The sequence below is a fragment of the Mobula hypostoma genome, chromosome 2 (assembly GCF_963921235.1).
Source record: "Mobula hypostoma chromosome 2, sMobHyp1.1, whole genome shotgun sequence".
Classification (NCBI taxonomy): Eukaryota; Metazoa; Chordata; class Chondrichthyes; order Myliobatiformes; family Myliobatidae; genus Mobula; species Mobula hypostoma.
In genome coordinates, this window is record NC_086098.1 from 26,015,316 (window position 1) to 26,041,518 (window position 26,203).

Below are 26,203 nucleotides of genomic sequence, written 5' to 3' on the forward strand. Positions count from 1 at the left end.
TAGGACAGTTAAAAATGTAACCAAGGCAAGTACATGTCTGATAGAGCTATTTAGAAAAGCATATAATTCGGAGAACGGTAGTAGAATAATTTCAAGCGTGTATAAGGGTTTGCGAAATCTTAAAACACATTTGACTTCATACATTAAAACAAAATGGGAGAAGAAAGGAGGGATATTAATATCTGAGGAAGACTGGACAATAATATGGAGGTATCAATGGAAGTGTACCAGTTCACAGAAATGGAGGGAGTTCGGGTGGAAAAACTTGAAAAAGATATTTTATTACACCCTCGCAGAAATCCCATTATGATAGTAACCTCCCTGTCTGCTGGAGAAATTGTGGAAATCAAAATGCAAACAATTATCATATTTTCTAGGAATGCCCCATTATCAAAGAATATTGGAGTGGGATACATAATGCCCTACACGACATCTTTAAATGTGAAAAACCCTTAGAGAGTAAGACCATGTATTTTGGGTATATACCTCAAGAATGATACACCAGTCATTGAAAGTGGGCATGCAGGTACAGCAGGCGGTGAAAAAAGTGAATGGTATGTTGGCATTCATAGCAAGAGGATTCGAGTACAGGAGCAGGGAGGTACTACTGCAGTTGTACAAGGCCTTGGTGAGACCACACCTGGAGTATTGTGTGCAGTTTTGGTTCCCTAATCTGAGGAAAGACATTCTTGCCATAGAGCGGCTACAAAGAAGGTTCACCAGATTGATTCCTGGGATGGCAAGACGTTCATATGAAGAAAGACTGGATCGACTAAGCTTATAATCGCTGGAATTTAGAAGATTGAGGGGGGATCTTATTGAAACGTATAAAATTCTAAAGGGATTGGACAGGCTAGATGCAGGAAGATTGTTCCTGAAGTTGGGGAAGTCCAGAACGAAGGGTCACAGTTTAAGGATAAAGGGGAAACCTTTTAGGCACAAGATGAGGAAAAACTTCTTCACACAGAGAGTGGTGAATCTGTGGAATTCTCTGCCACAGGAAACAGTTGAGGCCAGTTCGTTGGCTATATTTAAGAAGAAGTTAGATATGGCCCTTGTGGTTAATGGGATCAGGGGGTATGGAAAGAAGGCAGGTACAGGGTTCTGAGTTGGATGATCAGCCATGATCATACTGAATGGCGGTACAGGCTCGAAGGGCCGAAAGGCCTACTCCTGCACCTATTTTCTATGTTTTTGTTTCTATGAAAAGAGATAAATATTTAATGAATGTACTGCTGCTGGCTAGTAAAAAGACCCTTACCAGGAAATGGTTATAACAGGAGAGCCCAACTTTAAATGTATGGATGGAAATTACAATGAACATTTTAAAAAATGGAGAAGATAACAACATCTGTTAACTTTTATTCATACTGGAAAAAATAGTTTAACTACATAACACCTCATAGGCCTGATTTTATTCTCACAGGTCAATGAATATATGTTGTAAAAAAAATCACTCCCTACTCTGTACATAGTTTTCTTCTTTCGATTGTTCTTTCTTTCCTCTCCTTTCTATAAGTGTATACCTCAGATAACTATTATGTAGAGATTTGTGACAAATATGATTATATGATATATATGTACAGTATCTGAAATACATCTTATGGAAATGTTTGATGATGAAATTCAATAAAAAATAAATTACAAAAAAAAGGAAAATCAAAACAGTAAACTTAGAAAATTTGGTCAAGGAGGAAATATAGAACATTCTTTAAAGATCAAACTTGTTTATATTGGATGCAGCTAAATAAGACAGTTAAACCTGCACGTTAACAGAAATGTGGCTTAAAGACTTTCCACATGCATTCTTTAAGAAATTTAGTACACAAAATCAATTCATAGGAAAAGAGTTATTTCTGTTTCAATGTTTACAAATCTTATTTACTTACCAGATATATTAGTTGTAATGTTAACGACGGTGGCGGGACCAAACCCTTTCACAGTGCTAGCCTTAATAAAGAACTGGTAGGTGGTCCCTGGATTCAAATGCGTGAAAACATGGTGTGTACTGTTCCATAATTTAGACACCTTCTGAACAGAGCCAGCCACTTGAACAGCAGGGTCAAATGATCTCACACTGCTATAAGATACCTGCCAAAACATGAAGCAATTGCTTAAACAGAAGGTGAAACAAGTGAACATAGCATTTTTGAAATTCTTTTGGATCAGTCCTGAGGTAAAGATTCGTCCATTGTTAAGTTTTCCTATACTTACTGGACACAATGAGGTGATTCTGGATTTGATTCGAAAAGCAATAGACAGAGTTGATACTGAGACAGTTTCTTCAAGAAATAAAGGAAGCAAACCAAGTCTCCGAATAAGAGATCAGCTATTTAAGAGCCAGTTGAGGAGAAACTGCAGCAGCTCTATCATTGTATGTCGACTGCGACTGACTTCTATCAAAACAGAAACCCAGGGATGTGGAAAAATCATGGTGGAAGAGTATTAGTTATGCTCTTACAGGATGGCAGAAGAAGCTTGAAAGGTTGTATGGTCTACTGTTGTATGTGGTTGCCCAGTTCAACTGGACTGATCTACTTGAAGGAGCCTCTCACTGAAGGATCGTGTAATATCGTGTAATAAACAAATGGATCGTTGAGGACAGAAGGATTGATATTGCATAAAATGTCTGTGTCAAGATACCAAATGATGCAAAATTGTAGGTAGATTGAGAACTAATGGGGGTTAAAGGGGTATAAATATGAATGTGGTTTGCGGGCAGAAAGTAGAGACGTGGTGGATAGCTGTTTCACAGAATACACAATGCTGTCCCCTCAGATGTTAATATTAGCACCACAGTTTCTTCTGCTGTTTTACTTTGAGTACAAAAGGCATAAATTTCAATTATGCAGAGAGCAACATTTTAAAAATAGAACCTATGGTGAGGAGCCCAGTAGTTTGATAACGTCAACAGGCTCAACAGGCAACAGAAGTGCTAACGGAGACGATAGAAATGAAAACAAGAACAAATTATGAAGAGGGGAAGGAATTGAGATACCATAGGATCAGAAGTGGAGACAGTAAGCAATTTCAAGTTCTTGGGTGCCAATATTTCTGAGGACTCAAGCTGGGCATATTGATGCAGCTATAAAGAAGGCAAGTCCATGGCTTTATTTCTTTGGGAGTTTGAGGATATTTGGTTTGTCAACTAAAACACTCAAAAACTTCTACAAATGTACTGTGGAGAGCATTCTGACTGACTGCATCACCATCTGGTATAGGGGGCAGGGGGGCTACTGCATTGAAGTAAATTGCAGAAACTTGTAAAATTAGTCAGCTCCATCATGGGTACTAGCCTCCGTAATACCCAAGACATCTTGAAGGAGTGGTCCTCAGGAAGGCAGTGTCCATCATTTAGGGACCCACCACCTAGGACTTTTAGAAACATAGAAACCTACAACACAATATAGGCCCTTCAGCAGCAAAGCTGTGCCGAACATGTCCTTACCTTAGAACTACCTAGGCTTACCCATAGCCCTCTGTTTTTCTAAGCTCCATGTACCTATCCAGGAGCCCCTTAAAAGACCCTATCGCTTCCGCCTCCACCACCGCCACCGGCAGCCCATTCCACATACTCACCACTCTCTGCATAAAAAAACTTACCCCTGACATCTCCTCTGTACCTACTTCCAAGCACCTTAAAACTATGCCCTCTCGTGCTAGCCATTTCAACCCCGGGAAAAAGCTTCTGACTATCCACACGATCAATACCTCTCATTATCTTATACACCTCTCTCAGGTCACCTCTCATCCTCCGTTGCTCCAAGGAGAAAAGGCCAAGTTCACTCAACCTATTCTCATACGGGATGTTCTCCAATCCAGGCAACATCCTTGTAAATCTCCTCTATACCCTTTCTATGGTTTCCATGTCCTTCCTGTAGTGAGGCGACCAGAACTGAGCACAGTACTCCAAGTGGGGTCTGACCAGGGTCCTATATGGCTGTAACAATACCTCTCAGCTCTTAAACTCAATCCCACGGTTGATGAAGGTCAATGCACCGTATAGTCATAGTCATAGTCATATTTTATTGATCCCGGGGGAAATTGGTATGCCTTCTTAACCCTTGCGCAGCAGCTTTGAGTGTCCGATGGACTCTGACCCCAAGATCCCTCTGATACTCCACACACCCAAGAATCTTACCATTAATGCTATATTCTGCCATCATATTTGACCTGCCAAAATGAACCACCTCACACTTATCTGGGTTGAACTCCATCTGCCACTTCTCAGCCCAGTTTTGCATCCTATCAACGTCCCTCTGTAATCTCTGACAGCCCTCACTTTATCCACAACACCCAACCTTTGTGTCATCAGCAAATTTACTAATCCATCCCTTCACTTCTTCACCCAGGTCATTTATAAAAAACACAAAGAGTAGGGGTCTCAGAACAGATCCCTGAGGCAGACCACTGGTGACTGACCTCCATGTAGAATATGACCCATCTACAACCACTCTTTGCCTTCTGTGGGCAAGCTAGTTCTGGATCCAGAAAGCAATGTCCCTTGGATCCCATGTCTCCTTACTTTCTCAATAAGCCTTGCATGGGGTACCTTATCAAATGCCTTGTTGAAATCCATTGCTACCTCATTGCTACCATCAGGAAGGAGGTACAGAAGGCTGAACGCACACCCTCAGTGATTCAGGCATGGTTTCTTCCCCTCAGCCATTCAGTTTCTAAATGGACATTGAACTCATGAACGCCACATCACTATTTTTTTTTATTTGTTTCTTTTGCACTATTTATTTTAACTATTGTATAATATATATAAAATATTTTGGATTCCTGTCTTAATTACTCGAGAAGGATTAATGCTAATATTTATAAAGCTTGTTTAAGGCCCACCAACTGTAATACTATGCTCAAATATAGGGAACACAAATTAGGATGGATTCGCAGACTCCTGCAGAGAGTACAAGAGATTGGAGCCTTCAGTTGTTGATGAAGGTATTCTCCTTTATGCAGGAAAGGTCAAGGAGAGAATCGGTAGAAGTGTTTGGAGTCATGGCATAGTCTGACGGAACAGAGGTAGGAAAAACTCCATCCACTGGCAAGAGGCAACTGCAAATGGAAAATGAAGGGGGAAAACAATTTGAATTCTCTTTTTACTCAGTGAGTAACTGTGAGCTAGATTTCCCTGCCTGAAAAGACGTTGGATGCAGATTTGATTATGACTTTCAGAAGCAAATTGGGAAAATAATTTACAAAAAAGGTAAAAAGTGCAGGTAACAAGGAAAGGGGAGAGGAGTTGGATCAATGGGACTGTTTTACTGAAATGACCAGTTATTCCACAAAGGAGCTAAATGAGAGAACTGATGCCCTCCAGAACCCGGCTTGCTTGACTCTCCACACATTGCTGGACAAGCTGGCAGTTGGATGCCCTTATAACAGGCCTTCTGCTTCACCACTGGACTTGGTAGTGCAGCACTGATACACTGGATGGAGAGGCTACATACTCTCAGCTTTATTCACTTAAATTGGGCAACTGATCTTGAAGAAATAGGTAGAGTGCAAATTAGTGTTTGAGTTATTTCATTGCCACTAATTAAAAATCAAGCATTTTTTGCATAACAAACTGTTCTTTAAATTATTTAAATTAATCTGAAGATTTTTAAAATATCTCTGACAGAGACATCTCAGTTAATAAGCCTTTCACAAGGACAGGGCTTCAGGATATACTGGCAGAGGTCAGTTCACTGTGTGGAGCTCACCCTGCTTCACATGGTATATTTTGGGTAAAGCATGCCAGTCTGTTCGGTTCTTCACTTCCTGATGAGCTAAGTTTGGTCAGACAGACACTGCTGGCAGTGAATCTGGGCAACAGGCCAGGTGCAGCATGATCAGGCCCACTGCGTTTCTACCAACAAGTTTCAATTAAAGAGATTGAAGCTCAAACTATAGAAAATTTATGACAAGGATTATGGTTAATTGGTCCAGTGTGGCTGTGTCAGTCCCTCTCCTTCCAGCAGTTACTGTAAATTATGGCCTCTTCAAGTGCACATCGAAATACTTTTAAAGTGTGATGAAGTTGTCTGTCTTTCAGGAAGCGATTTCCAGACACCTGCCACCCTCGAGGTATAAAAATCTTTTCCTCATCTCCCTCTAATCCTTCAAATGGTTAACTTTAACTTCATACCTCATGACTTTTGACATGCCTGCCAAGGGAAGTAACTGCGTTCACCTCAATTAAACCTCCCTTAAATCTTTCCTGTTCCAAAAAAAGCACAACTCCGGCTTATTCAAACTTCCTCACAGCAAACAGCTTCTTGTCCTCATATATCTCCTCTCCATCCCCTCATGAAAATGTCATGACTTGACCTATATGCAATACTTGCCTATCTAATGTTGCATACAGTCCTTGCTGTTTTTGTAGTCTTTGTCTCAGCTAACTAAGGGGAAAGGTCCCATGTAACCTTTCAATAGTTTCACTGCTCTGTCCAACTGCATTTAAGGATCTGTTGACGGGTAATATTCTGACTTAATTTTCAGTATAATTTTTTCCCCAGTCTTCCTTTCCTTTGTTGCACCCCTCTACAACATTACTTCATACTTCTCTGGATTGAATTGTCTTTGTCACTTACCAAATGAACCCTCAAATGTCTCACATTGCTCTGAAACTAAGTTAGAATAAAGTAACTGCTGTCAAGTCATGCTAACTTTTCACATCTGAAAATTTTGTTTTGGAGCTGAAATATATGTACAGTAGGTTCAGCCAGTATTAAGAGCTTCCATTTAAATTAGTTTTTACTGTCATATATGTTTAAAAATAAATAAATTTGGCATTGTGGTTAAAATGAAACTTGCAGCAATTTTTGCAACATGTGGACCAAGGAGAGTTAGGTTAATGTGGCAAGTGTCAAAAATGGGACCACGTTAGCATGTCAGTTCTCTCCACAGCTGCTGTGCAACAAGCTGCCTTTATAGCAATCTAAGTCTTTGCCCAAAATGAGAGATGTTTCTTTGTTTAGGGAGACATGTAAAGATTATTTAGCCAACAAAAGCAAGATGGAGTTTAGCCTCACAGTGGGTTTAATGCCCCAAATAATTCTTTGAGTATAGGGCTTGGTTCATCCCACGCATAAGCATACAGTGGCATGCAAAAGTTTGCGCACCCCTGGTCAAAATTTCTGTTACTGTGAGTAGTTAAGTGAGTAGAAGATGAACTGATCTCCAAAGGTCATAAAGTTAAAGATGAAACATTCTTTTCAACATTTTAAGCAAGATTAGTGTTTTGTTTTTTGTTTTGTACAATTTTTGAGTGAAAAAAAAGAAAGGAGCACCATGCAAAAGTTTGGACACCCCAAGAGATTTGAGTTCTCAGATAACTTTTACCAAGGTCTCAGACCTTAATTAGCTTGTTAGGGCTATAGTCTTGTTCACAGTCATCGTTAGGAAAGGCCAGGTGATGCAAATTTCAAAGCTTTATAACTACCCGGACTCCTCAAACCTTGTCCCCAAAAATCAGCAGCCATGGGCTCCCCTAAGCAGCTTCCTAGCACTCTGAAAATTAAAATAAATGATGCCCATAAAGTAGGAGAAGGTTATAAGAAGATAGCAAAGCATTTTCAGGTAGCTGCTTCCTCAGTTCATAATGTATTTAAGAAATGGTAGTTAACAGGAACGATGGAGGTCAAGTTGAGGTCTGGAAGGCAGTTTCACTCTGCCCCCTCCCCCAGCTGCCTACTACCTCCCTCATGGTTCCGCCTCCTTCTACTACCCATTGTGTTTTCCCCTATTCCTTCTTCACCTTTCCTGCCTATCACCTCCCTGCTTCCCCTCCCCCACACCTTTATCTTTCCCCTGACTGGTTTTTCACCTGGCACCTACCTACCTTCTCCTTCCCACCCTCCCCCACCTTCTTTATATGGCTTCTGCCCCCTCCCTCTTCAGTCCTGACGAAAGGTTCCGGCCCGAAACATTGACTGATCATTTCCACGGATGCTGCCCGACCTGCTGAGTTCCTCCAGCGTGTTGTGAGTGCAGCATCTATGGAAAAGAGTATAGTGGATGTTTTGGGCCAAGACCCTTCATCAGGATTGGGGGGAAAAAAGATGAGGAGTCAGATGAAGAAAGTAGGGAGTGGGGTCCATGGCCTCTTCTACTGTTGCAATGAGGTCACACTCAGGATGAAGGAGAAACACCTTATATTCCGTCTGGGTAGCCTCCAACCTGATGCCATGAACATCGATTTCTTGAAATTCCGGAAAAGCACCCCCCCCCCCACCACTTCACCATTCCTATTTCTCTCTCTCACCTTATCACTTCCCTCCGGTGCTCTTCCCCCTTTTCCTTCTTCCGTGGCCTTCCAGCTCTGTATCTCTTTCACCCATCAACTTTCCTAGTCTTTACTTTACCCCTCCCAGTTTCACCTATCACCTTGTGTTTCTTCCTTCCCTCCACCCACTTTCTTACTCTGACTCCTTGTCTTTTTTGTCCAGTTCTGATGAAGGGTCTCAGCCCAAAACGTGTACTGTACTCTTTGGGGAAAAGATTCTGACCATCTGCTCATCAATGACAGAAATTTATAAATTTCTATCAGGTTTCCCCTCAGCCTACAACTCTCCAGAGAAAACACAAATTGACCCAACCTCTCCTTATAGCTCAATCCCACTGAACCAGGAGCCTCCTGATAAACTGTTTTTTTGTACCCTTTCCAAAACCCTCCACATCCTTCCTGTAATCAAATTGAATAACCAGGACTTTGGGATTGGTCCAATTTAGTAGGAATGCTTTTCTGCCTTATGCCAAAATTTGAAAAAAAAACTCATCCCCACAGGAAAGCAATGATCTCCTTTTTAGTTCTGCAGCAAATAGATATCACGGAGAGTGTTTATTCTGAGAAGACAAACGGAACAAAAGTTAGGAAAAGTATTTTCATCTATCAGAAAATAGTAAAGTGACTGATTATCGATTCTGAGGATCAGCCAAAGCTCTTCAGATTTATTATGCATTAAGGAATAAAATTTGATGCAACTCCCATCTGTTACACTTGAAGAATGCTCCAGGTGCCACAGAAAGAAGGATAACAACTATATCCAATCACTTCCTTCGCTGCTTCCATCATTTTGAACAGTCCAGGATTTCCACAGAGATGCATGTTTGGGCTTACTGTAGGAGATACAACTTTCTATGTCCAAAGCCACATATTACAATGCTTTTCACCTTTAAAAAAAGTTGAGAGAACCAAATTGTATGGGAAAGGAGACTCTGAGAAAAACTAAATTTCCCCAAATGGGGCCTCTCTATGACCCTTGGAGCAGGAAAGATTTTGGATGCAGATGCAAACTTGATGTGAGGAGATCTCAAGGATGGCAGTAGGTCATAGAGTGCAGGTATCCACAGAACCTAGGATTCTGCACCCCATACACACAAATATGCAATGGCTTGTGTACGTTGGGCAAATTAAGTCTGCCTAATGGTCAGCTATTGTGTGGCTCAGAGGAAGATGTAAATATCATACCAGCATGGAGTAATTACCTCATATTGTGTGATGATACCATTTGCTTCAACAGGTTCACTCCAGTGCAGGAAGATTTTGTCTTCAAATGGTGTTCCTTTCAATGAATCGCTAGGTATGGGACCAGGTACTGTAGGGAAAAAATGCATTAATTGATTATGTAGTACATAAACAAACAAATAACGGTTGGGCAGGGGGGCTGCATTTTATGAATTTCACCTCCACAGGACACGTGTTTAATTCAAAAAGTTTCAACTGAAATCTCTATTTTTTGTTAGACACTTGGAAACACAATTATAGTACATATTTGGTAAGATTACTGCATTAACACAAAATCAACAGATTAGCATTTTCTTTTGAATATATTAAAATAGCAAAGGCATCCCAAAACTAACATATCACACTTATTGGGTAGCATAATAGTTGTTTCCTCGTGATGCAATTTTCAGGTCTTGGGCTTGCCTTAACTACCCTTGAGAAAATGGTAGCAATATACTGCAGAAAGCCTCCCACACCACTGTTGAACAGGGTGTCATCATAGAATGACAAAGGACATGCAAAATATTTCCAAGTCCGGGTAGTGAGGAACTCAGGGGAAATTGGCAGGTGATGGCGTTTCCATGTGCTTGCTGCATCCATCCTTCTCTCATACTTATTATGAAAGGAGACTTTTCGTTCCTTTAGGTTTATGCCAGCTCTGACCAGAGCAACTCCAGTCAAGTGTCCTCTCCTCTTTCCTGGAGCTCAAATTACTGATAAGGGTTCCAGGTTTGGCAGATAGTTGCTGAGGTTGAGGCTAGTAACTACAATGGATCCAGTGCACGGATGGTGGATGAACTAAATATCCATGTGGTGGAAGAGGCAGTAAACAAGCAAGCAGCTTTGTTTATTTTTATTTATTTATTGACATACAGAATGGAGTAGGCCCTTCTGGCTCCTTGAGGTGTGCCAGCCAGCAAATCTCTGATTTAAGCATGGGACAATTTACAATAGCCAACTAACCCACCAGCCAGTACATCTCTGGTCTGTGGGAGGAAACTGGAGCACCTGGAGAAAACCCAGTGATGGGGAGAAAGTACAAACTCCTTACATGCAGTGGTGGGAATTGAACCCAGGTTGCTGGTACCGTAAAGCATTGCGCTAATCACTACGCTGCTGTGCCGCTTTGTCCTGCATGATGTAAAGGTCCCTAAAAAATGTTGAAACTTTATCCAACCAATGGACACCTTACTTGTGCCTTGTAAATGGTGCAGAGTATTTGAGGTAACAGAAGTTCAGTCACAAGACCCAGTCTCTTAATTGCTCTTATAACCACAGTAATTACATAACTATTTCAATTCAGTTTGTAGTTAATGGTGGAAATTTATGATGCAGAACTCAGAGATAGTAATGCTGTTGAGGTGCACAGGTAGGCGATTAAGCTCTCACTCTTTGAAGATGAACACTGCCTGATTGTTCTGTTGTACAATATCTGCTGCCAAGTGTCAGCCAGTGTCTGATGCACGCAGTAGGACTGGGGCAGCAAATGTGGAATGCTTCATTTGCTGAGGAACTGCAAATGCAAATGATTGTGCCCACCTCTGAATTACAATAGAAGAAAGTAACGTCAGTGTTGATGGTCTGGACAATGCCTTAATGGACTTCTGCAGTGATGTCCTGGGACAAGGACGATCGGCTTCCAATGAACAAAACAATCTTCCATACTATGAAGTAGTTCCCAACCATTTTCCCTCCGGGTACTCACTGTGTTCAATTTTACTCATCTGCAGCCCTTTGCTGCCTTTACCTGTCACCTCTCAGCCTCTGTCACTATTTACACTCTTCAATCCTCCACTTGCCTGTCATGCCCTCCTCACCAGGATCAACCCACCTGTTCCTCGCCAACTCCTGCTCCATCCCTTACCTTTAGCTCTTTATTCAGGCCACCTTCCCTCTACTTTTTTAGTTGAGATGAAGGGCCCTGACAAAAAGATTTCACTGTCCATTATCTGCTGAGTCTTCTGGCACCTTCTTTACTTTACCTTGATCCACACCTAGTCAAATGCTGCTTTAATGTTATGGGCTGACTGCAGAAAGGTGCCAGAAGAGGGCCAGTATCATCATGAAGGATTCCACCCACCCTGCTCACGGACTATTTGTCCCACTCCTGTCAGGGAGGAGGCTGCATGGACCAGCAGACTCACAAACAGTGACTTTCCCCAAGCAGTAAGGTTGATCAACACTTCCACTTTATAATTTCCTGTCAGAGTCACCGTATTGTATGTGTAGCCCCCTGGTAAGCCTCAGGTTTGCTCAACTCGCTTTTGTCTAGGGGGAGCAGCCGTCGGCCCCGCCAAACTGGGTAATGAAGTTTGTGTGGATGCTGTGTGATGTACCCCACCCCGCCAAATAGCAGACAATACACCATATGCGATTAAATGATTACACTTTATAGATCTTACTGGAATTATGTAATTAATAGAGATAAAATATAAAAGGAAAATAAAAGGCGCCAAACATATCAAAGTTCAACCACTTCGTGCACAATACTTGGAGCTCAAGTAACCCTTTCCACCATACGACCCCCTCGGACCCCCTCGACCCACTGCCTGGGACCAACCACGGTGGTCGACCAGATGCTCCACACGAGTCTGTCTTCGTCTCCTCACCGAAGACCCTGGGCTTCGGACTCCCGCTCAGGGTCGGTCCTGCCGTCTAGCTTACAGCATCACGTCTCCTCACTCTGTCCCCATCTGCCTTCTGCGCCAAAGCCCGCGAAACACAATAGCTTACAGACACACAAGAAAGAATAACATCTATCCCAATTGGTTTGTTCCTCCTCTTATCAATAATATAACCCAAACAAGCAGAGAAAGAGAGAGAACTCCTTACATCACCGTTATTACAGAAAAGCCATTTTAACTATAACATAAAAAAGAAGCCATTTTGTTAGCCTTTGCAGTAACATAAAAGAAGAAATCCTTTAGAGTTACAAAATACACGTGGACACAGATGTTAACTGTCCTGTGCTATCACCAGTGGGATCATCAGCTATTTGCTCCGGGAAACTGCCTTTCCCGTCCAAGTCAGCCTTGACACACCAATCACTGGCTGAAGAAAGTATGCTGGATCGTGAGCCTATGTACATACACTCCTGTGCCTAGCATCACTTATGGACATACAATCAGTCTCTGTATATAAACTATCTTATGTCATTGCATGTTTCTTTATCTTCTTGTGCTTTTATATGCTGCATTGGATCCAGAGTAACAACTATTTTGTTCTCCTTTATGCTTGGGTACTGGAAAAGCCATTAAAAAATTTTGAATCTTGAATGTCTGGAATTTAGTTCATTGGTCCAGACTTAAACCAAGGCCAACATCAAGTCAGGTACCAAGTAATCCTGGCCAAATCCAATACTGGACAACAGTGTGAAGGCTGTTGAGTAAATGCCATTTGTTAGCAATGTTTTTTTTGCATTTTCCATTGATCTGCTGATGACTGAGCTTAAACTGATTAGGGTGTAATTCAGACTGGATTTGTCCAACATTTTGCTCAGAGATATAATACACTTTTGCTAACAGATAAGGAGATATAATGGTGATCTTACACTGGCGTTTAAAGCCACGAGAGGCAGAGATAGGGTGAATGCACACAGTCTTTTGCCCAAGGTCAAGGTTAAGAACTGGAGGACAAAGGTTTCAGGTGAAAGGGATGAGATTTAATAGGAACCCGAGAGGCAACTTTTCCCATGCAAAGGATAGTATATATATGAAATGACTCTCAGAGGAATTGGTTGACACAGATACAACATATGGACAGGATAGGAAAGATTTGCCTGGACATGGGTCAAATGCAGGCAAACTGGACTCACTCAGGTTGGCATCTTGTTAAAATGGGACAGTTGCACTGAAGGGTCAGTTTCTGTGCTGTATGACCATGACCTGGAATTTGTGCATTAACAATGTTAACATAATTCTGAAAAACTTTAAATCTTTTGCGTAATAGTCAATTCTTTATGATGCCCTTGTTGTGCAAGTACGAATGATTTCTGGGTATTTGTGGTGAATAAGCAGCATTGATGCATGGCATCACGTAACTGCAAGGAATGCATGATTTTCCAATAATAACGTGATGATATTTTTACAATATGTTTTCCATTAGAAATTCCAGGGCAAAGGTCGTGTCAGTACCTTTTATATCATGGGAACTGACCTACCAAGTTCCTCCCACAGGACTTCTATCCCTGGGAACAAAAGACTTGGGTTTAAACATTCATTCCATGTAAGGTAAACAATCTTGACTTATTAAAATGAAACAGCAATGAACTATTTGAAGTGCCATCACAAAAAAAATAACAGTTAAAGTTGTACTGCTCATTAGACCATTGTAATTAGCTGCAGTTGGAAAACAAAGCTAAAATTTATACGAGGTTAATTGTCCAACAGATATGCAAATAAACTAAATGACATTTATAGGGTTTGGAATAACTTCCCCACTTGATCTCCAGGGAGAAAACAATAGAAATCTGCAAAATCTAATTTACATAATTTGTGGTTTTCTCCATCTTCTCCAATTTTGCCAAACTCACTCCAAGACCTTGATTTGCTTGCTTCTTAATTAGACATCTTTTATAATATATAATTAATGTGTACAGACCTTCTGATAGTTGATCTCAACTGCATTTTAGCTTTCAAACTCCATAATCCTTAATTCCCTCATCCAACAATCTATGTCAGCCTTTTACAATCTACTTCAGCCTTTTACAAGAGTAATACTCTTGAAGTCCCAGTTTAAGTTCACCTAGCCCTAATGACCACTATTTGCTTCAGCGTGATATCTGCAGAACTTCTCCTTGTCCATTTCAGATTAAAATTCTCAAAGCTTCTAATAATTGTACGCAATTCATACTTCAAGCAAATTCAGAATATTAGAACATAGAACATAGAATAGCACAGCACATTACAGGCCCTTTGGCCCACAAAGTTGTGCCGACCCTCAAACCCTGCCTCCCATATAAGCCCCCACCTTAATTTCCTCCATATACCTGTCTAGTAGTCTCTTAAACTTCACTAGTGTATCTGCCTCCACCACTGACTCAGGCAGTGCATTCCACGCACCAACCACTCTCTGAGTAAAGAAACCTTCCTCTACTATCCCCCTTGAACTTCCCACCCCTTACCTTAAAGCCATGTCCTCTTGTATTGAGCAGTGGTGCCCTGGGGAAGACGTGCTGGCTATCCACTCTATCTATTCCTCTTATTATCTTGTATACCTCTATCATGTCTCTTCTCATCCTCCTCCTCTCCAAAGAGTAAAGCCCTAGCTCCCTTAATCTCTGATCACAATGCATACTCTCTAAACCAGGCAGCATCCTGGTAAATCTCCTCTGTACCCTTTCCAATGCTTCCACATCCTTCCTATAGTGAGGTGACCAGAAGTGGACACAGTACTCCAAGTGTGGCCTAACCAGAGTTTTATAGAGCTGCATCATTACATCGCGACTCTTAAACTCTATCCCTCAATTTATGAAAGCTTATAACACCCTATAAGCTTTCTTAACTACCCTATCTACCTGTGAGGCAACTTTCAAGGATCTGTGGACATGTACCCCGAGATCCCTCTGCTCCTCCACACTACCAAGTATCCTGCCATTTACTTTGTACTCTGCCTTGGAGTTTGTATTTCCAAAGTGTACCACCTCACATTTCTCCGGGTTGAACTCCATTTGCCACTTCTCAGCCCAATTCTGCATCCTCTCAATGTCTCTCTGCAATCTTCGACAATCCTCTACACTATCTACAACACCACCAACCTTTGTGTCATCTGCAAACTTGCCAACCCACCCTTCTACTCCCACATCCAGGTCGTTAATAAAAATCACAAAACGTAAAGGTCCCAGAACAGATCCTTGTGGGACACCACTAGTCACAATCCTCCAATCTGAATGTACTCCCTCCACCATGACCCTCTGCCTTCTGCAGGCAAGCCAATTCTGAATCCACCTGGCTAAACTTCCTTGCATCCCATGCCTTCTGACTTTCTGAATAAGCCTACTGTGTGGAACCTTGTCAAATGCCTTACTAAAATCCACATAGATCACATCCACTGCACTACCCTCATCTATATGCCTGGTCACCTCCTCAAAGAACTCTATCAGGCTTGTTAGACATGATCTGCCCTTCACAAAGCCATGCTGACTGTCACTGATCAGACCATTACACTGAGAACTGTCAACTTAACTCTGTGGGTTCAGAGGATTGGACACAGAACTTTAGACAGAATCAGAATCAGGTTTAATATCACAGGCATATGTTGTGAAATTTGTTAGCTTTGTGGCAGCAATACAATGCAATACATAATAATAGAGGAAAAGAATTGTGAATTACAGTAAGTATTCCTGAATCATTGACTGTGTGCCTTCAGGCTTTAGTACCTCCTTCCTGATGGGAGCAATGAGAAGGAAGCATGCCCTGGGTGATGGGGGTCCTTAATGATGAACACCACCTTTCTAAGACACCACTCCTTGAAGGCGTTCTGGATACTACGGAGGCTAGTGCCCATCTAATTTTACAACAGCTAACTTTGATCCCGTGCAGTAGCCCACACCTCCCCCCATACCAGACAGTGATGCAGCCAGTTAGCTAGTTGACATATGACTACAGCATTTTGAATGAGAAGTCAATTGAGGATCAGTTTTTATATTCAGATGGGTCCAAAAAATTTCACAAGGTGACTTGTAAAGGAAGAAGTTTTTACAGTGCATTGGCCAGCAATCATGTACAACCAACATTACTAGTACCAGGGCAAACTGTTACATTGTGGGACCTGGTTGTGTGAAAACAATGCATCGTCTTTGCCTACATAATATGAAGAAAAATATTTCTCCGGTGAATAATGATATCGTATCCGTTAAACAGGGGCAGTGGCCAATTCTGATTTGATGGAGACAGACGTGAAAGCACAGAGGAACATCTGGAGAAATTTCTGAAATGCTCGTTCGCTGCTATCATTACTGCACGGTCAGGAATCTTCCGGAGGGAAGGCCTCAAAATCCCCCGCTTTGCCTGCTGGTGGCGACCGAGACCGAGGTTGAATCGTTCTGACAGAGATGGTGCTCAGCACTCGGTGTCGGAGAGCTGATTTGGAGGCTCGAAGTTTTCGGATGACTCAGAGACGGATTGTGGTCGGGCACGGCAGGGAGAGTTTTTCTTCCTTCTCCCGTCTGCGTGAGATGTGGGACATTTGAGAGACTTTGAACTTTTTACTGTGCTCATGGACTTCTTCATCAAGTGATGGTATTGTTGCACTGTTGTAACTATATGTTATATTTATGTGGTTTTGTCAATTTTTTTCAGTCTTGGTCTGTCCTGTGTTTTGTGATATCACACTGGAGGAACATTGTATCATTTCTTAATGCATACATTACTAAATGACAATAAAAGTGGACTGCAGGTCTTCGTAATCTAAAAAAAGTTTTGTAGAAGAGCACAAACTTTACAATTTAAAACAGAGAATGTGCTGTTGTAGCTTGTAGGCTGCAAATCAAACTGATAGGGATGAGCAATGATCAAACATCACGTTGAGTTCTAATCAGGAAAATGTTTTCAGATTTCCATCTTTGATGCATTTACTCAAATTGGTTATAACTTGATTTGCTTAACCTATGCAAAAATGTGCAAAAGAATCTAATTGAAGTCAGGCGAGAAAACAGATGACATGAGAGAAGCAAAGCTTATTTAGACATTGTCAAAACCCGTGTTTTTGCCAGTGCTTGAAATCCCTTTCTTTTAATCTTTATCAACTAAGTAGATTTGGCAGTGTGGTTTTATTTTATTGCGCACAGATATCCTGGAGCCAGAATGAGATCTTTGAAGAATCATTAATTGCTTTATAATCATGCCAAGTTTATTGAGAAATAATCTACATTTAGTTACCAAAAATCAATGTGCCATTATCCTACAGTACATTTCGAATTATTATAGGTCCATAATAATTCAGCTATTTCATTTTGTACATTTCGCCTTTTTTCAGCACAGATTTAACTCAAAAATCAAATTAAAATCTCAAACAACAGGAATTCTGCAGATGCTGGAAATTCAAGCAACACACATCAAAGTTGCTGGTGAACGCAGCAGGCCAAGCAGCATCTGTAGGAAGAGGTGCAGTCGACGTTTCATGCTGAGACCCTTCGTCAGGACTAACTGAAGGAAGAGTGAGTAAGGGATTTGAAAGTTGGAGGGGGAGGGGGAGATCCAAAATGATAGGAGGAGGGGGAGGGATAGAGCCAAGAGCTGGACAGGTGATAGGCAAAAGGGGATACGAGAGGATCATGGGACAGGAGGTCCGGGAAGAAAGACAAGGAGGGGGGGGACCCAGAGGATGGGTAAGAGGTAAATTCAGAGGGACAGAGGGAGAAAAAGGAGAGTGAGAGAAAGAATGTGTGCATAAAAATAAGTAACAGATGGGGTACGAGGGGGAGGTGGGGCCTAGCGGAAGTTAGAGAAGTCGATGTTCATGCCATCAGGTTGGAGGCTACCCAGACGGAATATAAGGTGTTGTTCCTCCAACCTGAGTGTGGCTTCATTTTTACAGTAGAGGAGGCTGCGGATAGACATGTCAGAATGGGAATGGGATGTGGAATTAAAATGTGTGGCCACTGGGAGATCCTGCTTTCTCTGGCGGACAGAGCGTAGATTTTCAGCAAAGCGGTCTCCCAGTCTGCGTCGGGTCTCGCCAATATATAAGAGGCCACATCGGGAGCACCGGACGCAGTATATCACCCCAGTCGACTCACAGGTGAAGTGTTGCCTCACCTGGAAGGACTGTTTGGGGCCCTGAATGGTGGTAAGGGAGGAAGTGTAAGGGCATGTGTAGCACTTGTTCCGCATACACGGATAAGTGCCAGGAGGGAGATCAGTGGGGAGGGATGGGGGGGACGAATGGACAAGGGAGTTGTGTAGGGAGCGATCCCTGTGGAATGCAGAGAGAGCAGGGGAGGGAAAGATGTGCTTAGTGGTGGGATCCCGTTGGAGGTGGCGGAAGCTACGGAGAATAATATGTTGGACCCGGAGGCTGGTGGGGTGGTAGGACCAGGGGAACCCTATTCCTAGTGGGGTGGCGGGAGGATGGAGTGATGGGGGATGGATGTCCAGTCCTTATATACTTCCATCCCCCATCAGGAAGGTTGGATGTCCAGTCCTTATATACTTCCATCCCCCATCAGGAAGGTCTCAAAGCTCTATGCTTCTTTTTGGATTCCAGACCTAATCAGTTCCCCTCTACCACCACTCTGCTCCGTCTAGCGGAATTAGTCCTTACTCTTAATAATTTCTCCTTTGGCTCCTCCCACTTCCTCCAAACTAAAGGTGTAGCTATGGGCACCTGTATGGGTCCTAGCTATGCCTGCCTTTTTGTTGGGTTTGTGGAACAATCTATGTGCCGTGCCTATTCTGGTATCTGTCCCCCACTTTTCCTTCGCTATATCGACGACTGCATTGGCGCTGCTTCCTGCACGCATGCAGAACTCGTTGACTTTATTAACTTTGCCTCCAACTTTCACCCTGCCCTCAAGTTTACCTGGTCCATTTCCGACACCTCCCTCCCCTTTCTAGATCTTTCTGTCTCTGTCTCTGGAGACAGCTTATCCACTGATGTCTACTATAAGCCTACTGATTCTCACAGCTATCTGGACTATTCCTCTTCTCACCCTGTCTCTTGCAAAAACGCCATCCCCTTCTCGCAATTCCTCCGTCTCCGCCGCATCTGCTCTCAGGATGAGGCTTTTCATTCTAGGACGAGGGAGATGTCCTCCTTTTTTAAAGAAAGGGGCTTCCCTTCCTCCACTATCAACTCTGCTCTTAAACGCATCTCCCCCATTTCACGTACATCTGCTCTCACTCCATCCTCCCACCACCCCACTAGGAATAGGGTTCCCCTGGTCCTCACCTACCACCCCACCAGCCTCCGGGTCCAACATATTATTCTCCGTAACTTCCGCCACCTCCAACGGAATCCCACCACTAAGCACATCTTTCCCTCCCCCGCTCTCTCCGCATTCCGCAGGGATCGCTCCCTACACAACTCCCTTGTCCATTCATCCCCCCCATCCCCCCCCACTGATCTCCCTCCTGGCACTTATCCGTGTAAGCGGAACAAGTGCTACACATGCCCTTACACTTCCTCCCTTACCACCATTCAGGGCCCCAAACAGTCCTTCCAGGTGAGGCAACACTTCACCTGTGAGTCGACTGGGGTGATATACTGCGTCCGGTGTTCCCGATGTGGCCTTTTATATATTGGCGAGACCCGACGCAGACTGGGAGACCGCTTTGCTGAACATCTACACTCTGTCCGCCAGAGAAAGCAGGATCTCCCAGTGGCCACATATTTTAATTCCACATCCCATTCCCATTCTGACATGTCTATCCACGGCCTCCTCTACTGTAAGGATGAAGCCACACTCAGGTTGGAGGAACAACACCTTATATTCCGTCTGGGTAGCCTCCAACCTGATGGCATGAACATCGACTTCTCTAACTTCCGCTAGGCCCCACCTCCCCATCGTACCCCATCTGTTACTTATTTTTATGCACACATTCTTTCTCTCACTCTCCTTTTTCTCCCTCTGTCCCTCTGAATATACCTCTTGCCCATCCTCTGGGTCCCCCCCACTTCTTTGTCTTTCTTCCCGGACCTCCTGTCCCATGATCCTCTCGTATCCCCTTTTGCCTATCACCTGTCCAGCTCTTGGCTCTATCCCTCCCCCTCCTGTCTTCTCCTATCAGTTTGGATCTCCCCCTCCCCCTCCAACTTTCAAATCCCTTACTCACTCTTCCTTCAGTTAGCCCTGACGAAGGGTCTCGGCCTGAAACGTCGACTGCACCTCTTCCTACAGATGCTGCTTGGCCTGCTGTGTTCACCAGCAACTTTGAAATTAAAATCTCAACCTGATTTGCTCTACTCTGTAAAACTGAATTGTTTTACTTTCATTCAGTCTAGAATTAAATTCAACACTAATAATACATAACGTAAGTTAAATGTGAGAGTAGGCTGCATTGTTCACACAGGTTTAAATATTTGCATCACATTTAGTGATTGTATCGAACAATACATAAATTAGCAGCTGATATATTTAGGCGTGAGTGTCTTTGACGTGCGCTTGTCGGGGAGGAACCGAAGAAACTGAATAAACAGTTGTGTTTTCAATAAAATAGCTAGAAGCTGCAGTTTGGTCTGAAGGAGGACAGACTCAAAATTTAGGAACAATACGAAGTGGCCAGTTCATTAGGTACTTGTTTGCTAATGCAAATATTTAATCAGCCAATCATGTGGCAGTAACTTAATGCATAAAAGCATGTAGACAAGGTCAAGAGGTTTAGTTGCTGTCCAGACCAAACATCAGAATGGGGAAGAAATGTGACCATGGAAGGATTGTTGGTGACAGACGTGTTGGTTTGAGTATCTCAGAATCTGCTGATCTCCTGGGATTTCCATACACGTCCGTCTCTGGAGTTTACAGAGAATGGTGTGAAAAACAAAAGTAATCAAGAAAATCCAAACACGAAGAAATCTGCTGATGCTGGAATTTCAAGCAACACACATAAAAGTTGCTGGTGAATGCAGCAGGCCAGGCAGCATCTCTGGGAAGAAGTACAGTCGACGTTTCGGGCCAAGATCCTTTGTCAGGACTAACTGAAAGAAGAGCTAGTAAGAGATTTGAAAGTGGAAGGGGGAGGGGGAGATCCAAAATGATAGGAGAAGACAGGAGGGGGAAGGATGGAGCCAAGAGCTAGACAGTTGATTGGCATTGACTTCTCAAACTTCCGCTAATGCCCCACCTCCCCCTCGTACCCCATCCGTTATTTATTTATTTATATACACACATTCTTTTTCTCTCTCTCCTTTTTCTCCCTCTGTCCCTCTCACTATACCCCTTGCACATCCTCTGAGCTCCCCCCCCCTTTTCTTTCTCCCGAGGCCTCCTGTCCCATGATCCTCTCATATCCCTTTTGCCAATCACCTGTCCAGCTCTCGGCTGCATCCCTCCCCCTCCTGTCTTCTCCTATCATTTTGGATCTCCCCCTCCCCCTCCAACTTTCAACCCTCTTACTAGCTCTTCTTTCTGTTAGTCCTGACAAAGGGTCTCGGCCTGAAACGTCGACTGTACCTCTTCCTAGAGATGCTGCCTGGCCTGCTGCGTTCACCAGCAACTTTGATGGGTAATCTAGAAAGTGGTAGTTCTGTCGGTGAAAACGCCTTGTTAATGAGAGAGATCAGACTGACTGAAGATGACAGAGAGGCAACACTAACTCAAATAACCTTGTGTTTTTTTTGTGTGCTGCACTGGATCCAGAGTAACAACTATCTGGATTCCAGCATCTGCAGATTTTCACTCGTTTATGATTGGATTACTAACACTGCGAAGTTTCTCCCAGGGGTACCTACGCTGAAGAAGTTTAAATCTTCCCTTCGGGAAGGGTCTTGACCCAAAACATCAAGTGCACTCTTTTCCATAGATGCTGCCTGGCCTGCTGAGTTCCTCCAGCACTTTTTGTGTGTGTTGCTTGGATTTCCAGCATCTGCAGATTTTCTCTTGCTTGTTAACAATTATTTCATTTTCCATTCTGCTTGTGTACTGGAAATGACATAAAATAACACTGATCCTGAATCTTGGTACAATGGAGGTGTGTAGAAGAGCATCTCTGAACGTACAACACGTCAAACTTTGTAGTGGATGGGCTGCAGCAGTAGAAGACCACGAACATCCACTCAGTGGCCACTTTATTAGATAAAGGAGGTACCTAATAAAGTGGTCACTGTGTGTACGTTCTGAATTGCCATTCAGTGTGCAATGTAAGATTTAAGGTTGTAAATTCCTGATATGGATTTATGTCTGTAAAGGTGCAAGTAAGCAGCTCAGCGGACAGATGTTCTTAGTGGGATATTGGAGCAGAAAAGGCAGATCTAGGTTTGTGTGATTTTCTAGACATTGCACAGGGCTGCCTGGAATGCACAATTAGTCTCAATAACCTTGGGATAGGGGAGTTGAGCATGATAAGAGGGGAGGAAACCACAATGGAAAGAGCTCAAGTTCTTGTGTTTTCTATTTGCTCTTGCTGAAAATGCATGGCGCATCTGACAGAGTCCAGCTCAGTTTTGATAGGACCTATGGCTACACATTTCTATCCAGGCTCACACAAAGAGCCACCACCTGCTTAAAGTGACGCAGGGCAACCACTTCACTGCAACATTCAAGAATCTTGCCATGAGCATAGCTCACAAGTAATAATTTATTCCAGCTAACCAATCAAAATCCTTCCAGAGATAAAAATGAGAGTCACCTTATACTGTATATTGATAAATGCTCAAAAGGTAACACACAGTTTACAAACAGTCTGTGAAAAAGTCTTTCAGCAAGACAATTATCTTAACTTAGTCACTTCTATGTATTTTCAATTCAGGACTTATTGGCATTTATAAACATTTTGTAAAATCCTGTTTTCAACAAAAAAATGAAATCCAAGGATTTATTTCACTTTGAATCAGAATTAGAATCAAGTTTAGTATCACTGGCATGGGTCAGGAAATTTGTTGTTTTGTGGCAGGCCTCTGTTACCTCCTTGACGGTAGCAATGACAAGAGGGCATGTCCTGGGTGATGAGGGTCCTTTAATGATAGATACTGCATTTTTGAGGCATCACCTTTTGAAGGTGTCCTCAGTGTTGAGAAGGTCGGTACCTATGACGGAGCTGGTTGAGTTTATAGTTTTCTGCAGCTTCTTTCAATCCTGTGCAGTGGCCTCTCCATACCACACAGTGATGCAACCAGTTAGAATGTTCTCCATGGTATACCTGTAGGTGTTTGCAAGTGTCTTTGGTGACATACCAATTCTCAAACTCCAAATGAAATGTAGCTACTGTTTTGCCTTCTTTGTAAATGCATCAATATGTTGGGTCCATGATAAATCCTCAGATGTACTGATATCCAAGAACTTGAAAATGCTCACCCTTTCCACTTGATTCTTCGATGAGGACTGGCATGTGTCCCCTCGACTTCCCCTTCTTGAAGCCCACAATCAATTCCTTGGTCTTACTGAAGCTGAGTGCAAGGTTGTTGCTGCGATACCACTCAGCCAGCTCCCGGATACCTCCGTGTCGCATTTCTCTAATTATGCCAGCAACAGTAGTGTCGTCAAACAATTTACAAATGGAGCTTGAGCTGTGCCTAGCCGCACTATTGTGGGTGTAGAGAAAGCGCATAAAAGGAGCTCGTCTGGGAGAGAAGAATCACAGCCATTTATGATGTTAGGTTTTGCCTTACAGGAAGTAATGGCCTGCAAATCCTGCCAGAGCTGTCGTGCATCCAATTCTGTCTCCAACCTCAACTGGAATTGTCTTTTTTTTCTCCCTTAAAATAGCCTTCCAAAGGTCATGCTTGAACCTCTTGTCTCATTCTGGATCACCAGTCTTGAATACCACCGATCTAACCCTCAGCAGACTATGAATCTCCTGGTTCATCCACAACTTTTAGTTTGAGCATGTTCAGCAAGTTCTCAGACACTCATCCCACACAGGTCTTGATGAAGTCCGTGACAATTGTGGCATATTCATTCAGACTCGAAGATGTATCCCTGAATATTGTTCAGTCCATCAACTCAAAAGCAGTTTTCTATGTGTCTTAACCAGAGCTTTTTGGTCCTCATCACTGCTGCTGCAGTCTTTAGTCACTGCCAGAACGCTAGGAGTGGAAGTGCAGCCAGGTGACTGGACTTTCCAAAGTGAGGGCGTAGGACAGCATGGCAAGCGATCTTAAGTGTGCAAAGTCAAGCATGTTGGCCTCTCTGGAGGGAATGAATGCTTAGGATGGTAGGGGGAAATGGTAAACAAACAGGTAGAAGATTGGGTCTGAGAGGATAAATGGATGATAAAATGGCAGAGCAGTTAAGTTAAGTACTCAAATTCAAAGTGCCTTAACCCCATTTACACTGTCTTTGTTTCCAGTCAGGCCACAACCTATCTTCTGCTTCTGGAACATTAATTTTATTCAGGCCCATCTCTCTTCACTCTAAGTTTGACAATAACCAATGAGGCAGCTGTGGGCATGTTCTGCAAGTCTGCAGGCCTCTCCCCTTGATATATCTACCCTTCTCTTTGTGTCTACATCCAAGGTAAGTCAAGCTGTATTGTCTTTCACTACTTTTGAGATCTGAGTGAGGCTAGAAAGGTCAGTATTTACTAACTCACCCCTAACCACCCTTGAAGAAGTGGTGATGAACTGTCTTCACCATAGAACATAGAACACAGAAAACCTACAAGATAGAAAACCACTGTAATCTTTCTGGTGACGGTATTCCCTGCAATGCAGGTGGATACGGAATTCCAACTTTTAGGAAGCAAGGAACAACAACACTCTTTCAGATAATCAGGACTCGTGGTGGTAAAGGTCAGCTGTTTGAGGTCTTTGCTACATATATGTGTAATCATAGGGTATTTTGCAGATTGTACGAAGTATAACTAGTCGTGGAGGGAATGAATGTTTGGGATGGTAGGGGGAAATGGCAATCAAACAGACAGGAGATTGGGGCTGAGAGGAGAGACGGATCAGACACGATGAAATGGCAGAACAGACTCGATGGGCCTTATGGTCTCATGGTCCTGAACAGTGCCGTTATTTGAGAGTTGCAGGAGCCACACTCACCCCGGTTTGTCAAGGATCTTTGATCCATGATGTGTGCCTTGCAGATGGCAGAAAAGCTTTAGGTATCAGAAGATAAATCAGGACTCAGGATACAGAAGTTCAAAGTACATTTATCATCAGGAGTTGACTAGGCTGAACTCCTGCCTCAGCAAGGACCTGGACCCATTGCAATATGCCTATCACCACAATAGGTCAACAGCAGACACAACCTCCATTGCTCTTCACATGGCCTTAGACTACCTGGACAACACAAACACCTATGTCAGGATGCTGTTCATCGACTACAGCTCAGCATTTAATACCATCATTCCCATAATCTTGATTGAGAAGTTACAGAACCTGGGCCCCTGTACTTCCTTCTGCAATTGGATCCCCAACTTCCTAACCGGAAGACCTCAGTCTGCGCGGGATGGGAGAAAACATATTCTCCTCGCTGACAATCAACACTGGTGCACCTCGGGGCGTGTGCTTAGCCCACTGATCTACTCTCTATATACACATGTGGTTAGGCATGGCTCAAATACCATCTATAGATTTGCTGATGATACAACCATTGTTGGTAGAATCTCAGATGGAGATGAGAGGGTGTACAGGAGTGAGATATGCCAACTAGTAAAGTGGTGTCGCAGCAACAACCTGGCACTCAATGTCAGTAAGATGAAAGAGCTGATTGTGGACTTCAGGAAGGGTAAGACGAAGGAACACAAACTAATCCTCATAGAGGGATCAGAAGTGGAGAGAATGAATAGCTTCAAGTTCCTGGGTGTCAAGACCTAACCTGGTCCCAGCATATCGATGCAGTTATAACGAAGGCAAGACAGTGACTATATTTCATTAGGAGTTTGAAGAGATTTGGTATGTCAATAAATACACTCAAAAACTTCTATAGATGTACCATGGAGAGCATTCTGACAGGTTACATCACTGTCTGGTATGGAGGGGCTACTGCACAGGACTGAAAGAAGCTGCAGAAGGTTGTAAATCTAATCAGTTTCATCTTGGGTATTAGCCTACAAAGTACCCAGGACATCTTCAAGAAGTGGTGTCTCAGAAAGGCAGCATCAATTA

The 26,203-nt window shown here is 43.0% G+C and overlaps 1 protein-coding gene across 6 annotated transcripts in view; it reads right to left on the reverse strand.

Moving 5' to 3' along the window:
- Positions 1–26,203, reverse strand: part of ptprk (protein tyrosine phosphatase receptor type K) — a 691,044-nt gene that overhangs the window by 157,768 nt on the left and 507,073 nt on the right. For all 6 annotated transcript variants that reach the window (XM_063034492.1, XM_063034484.1, XM_063034476.1 and 3 more), the window contains exons 9-10: positions 9,478–9,587; positions 1,890–2,091 (exon numbers count right to left, since the gene is read on the reverse strand). In XM_063034492.1, coding sequence (XP_062890562.1) covers positions 1,890–2,091; positions 9,478–9,587 — 312 coding nt within the window. The remainder of the gene's footprint in view (positions 1–1,889; positions 2,092–9,477; positions 9,588–26,203) is intronic.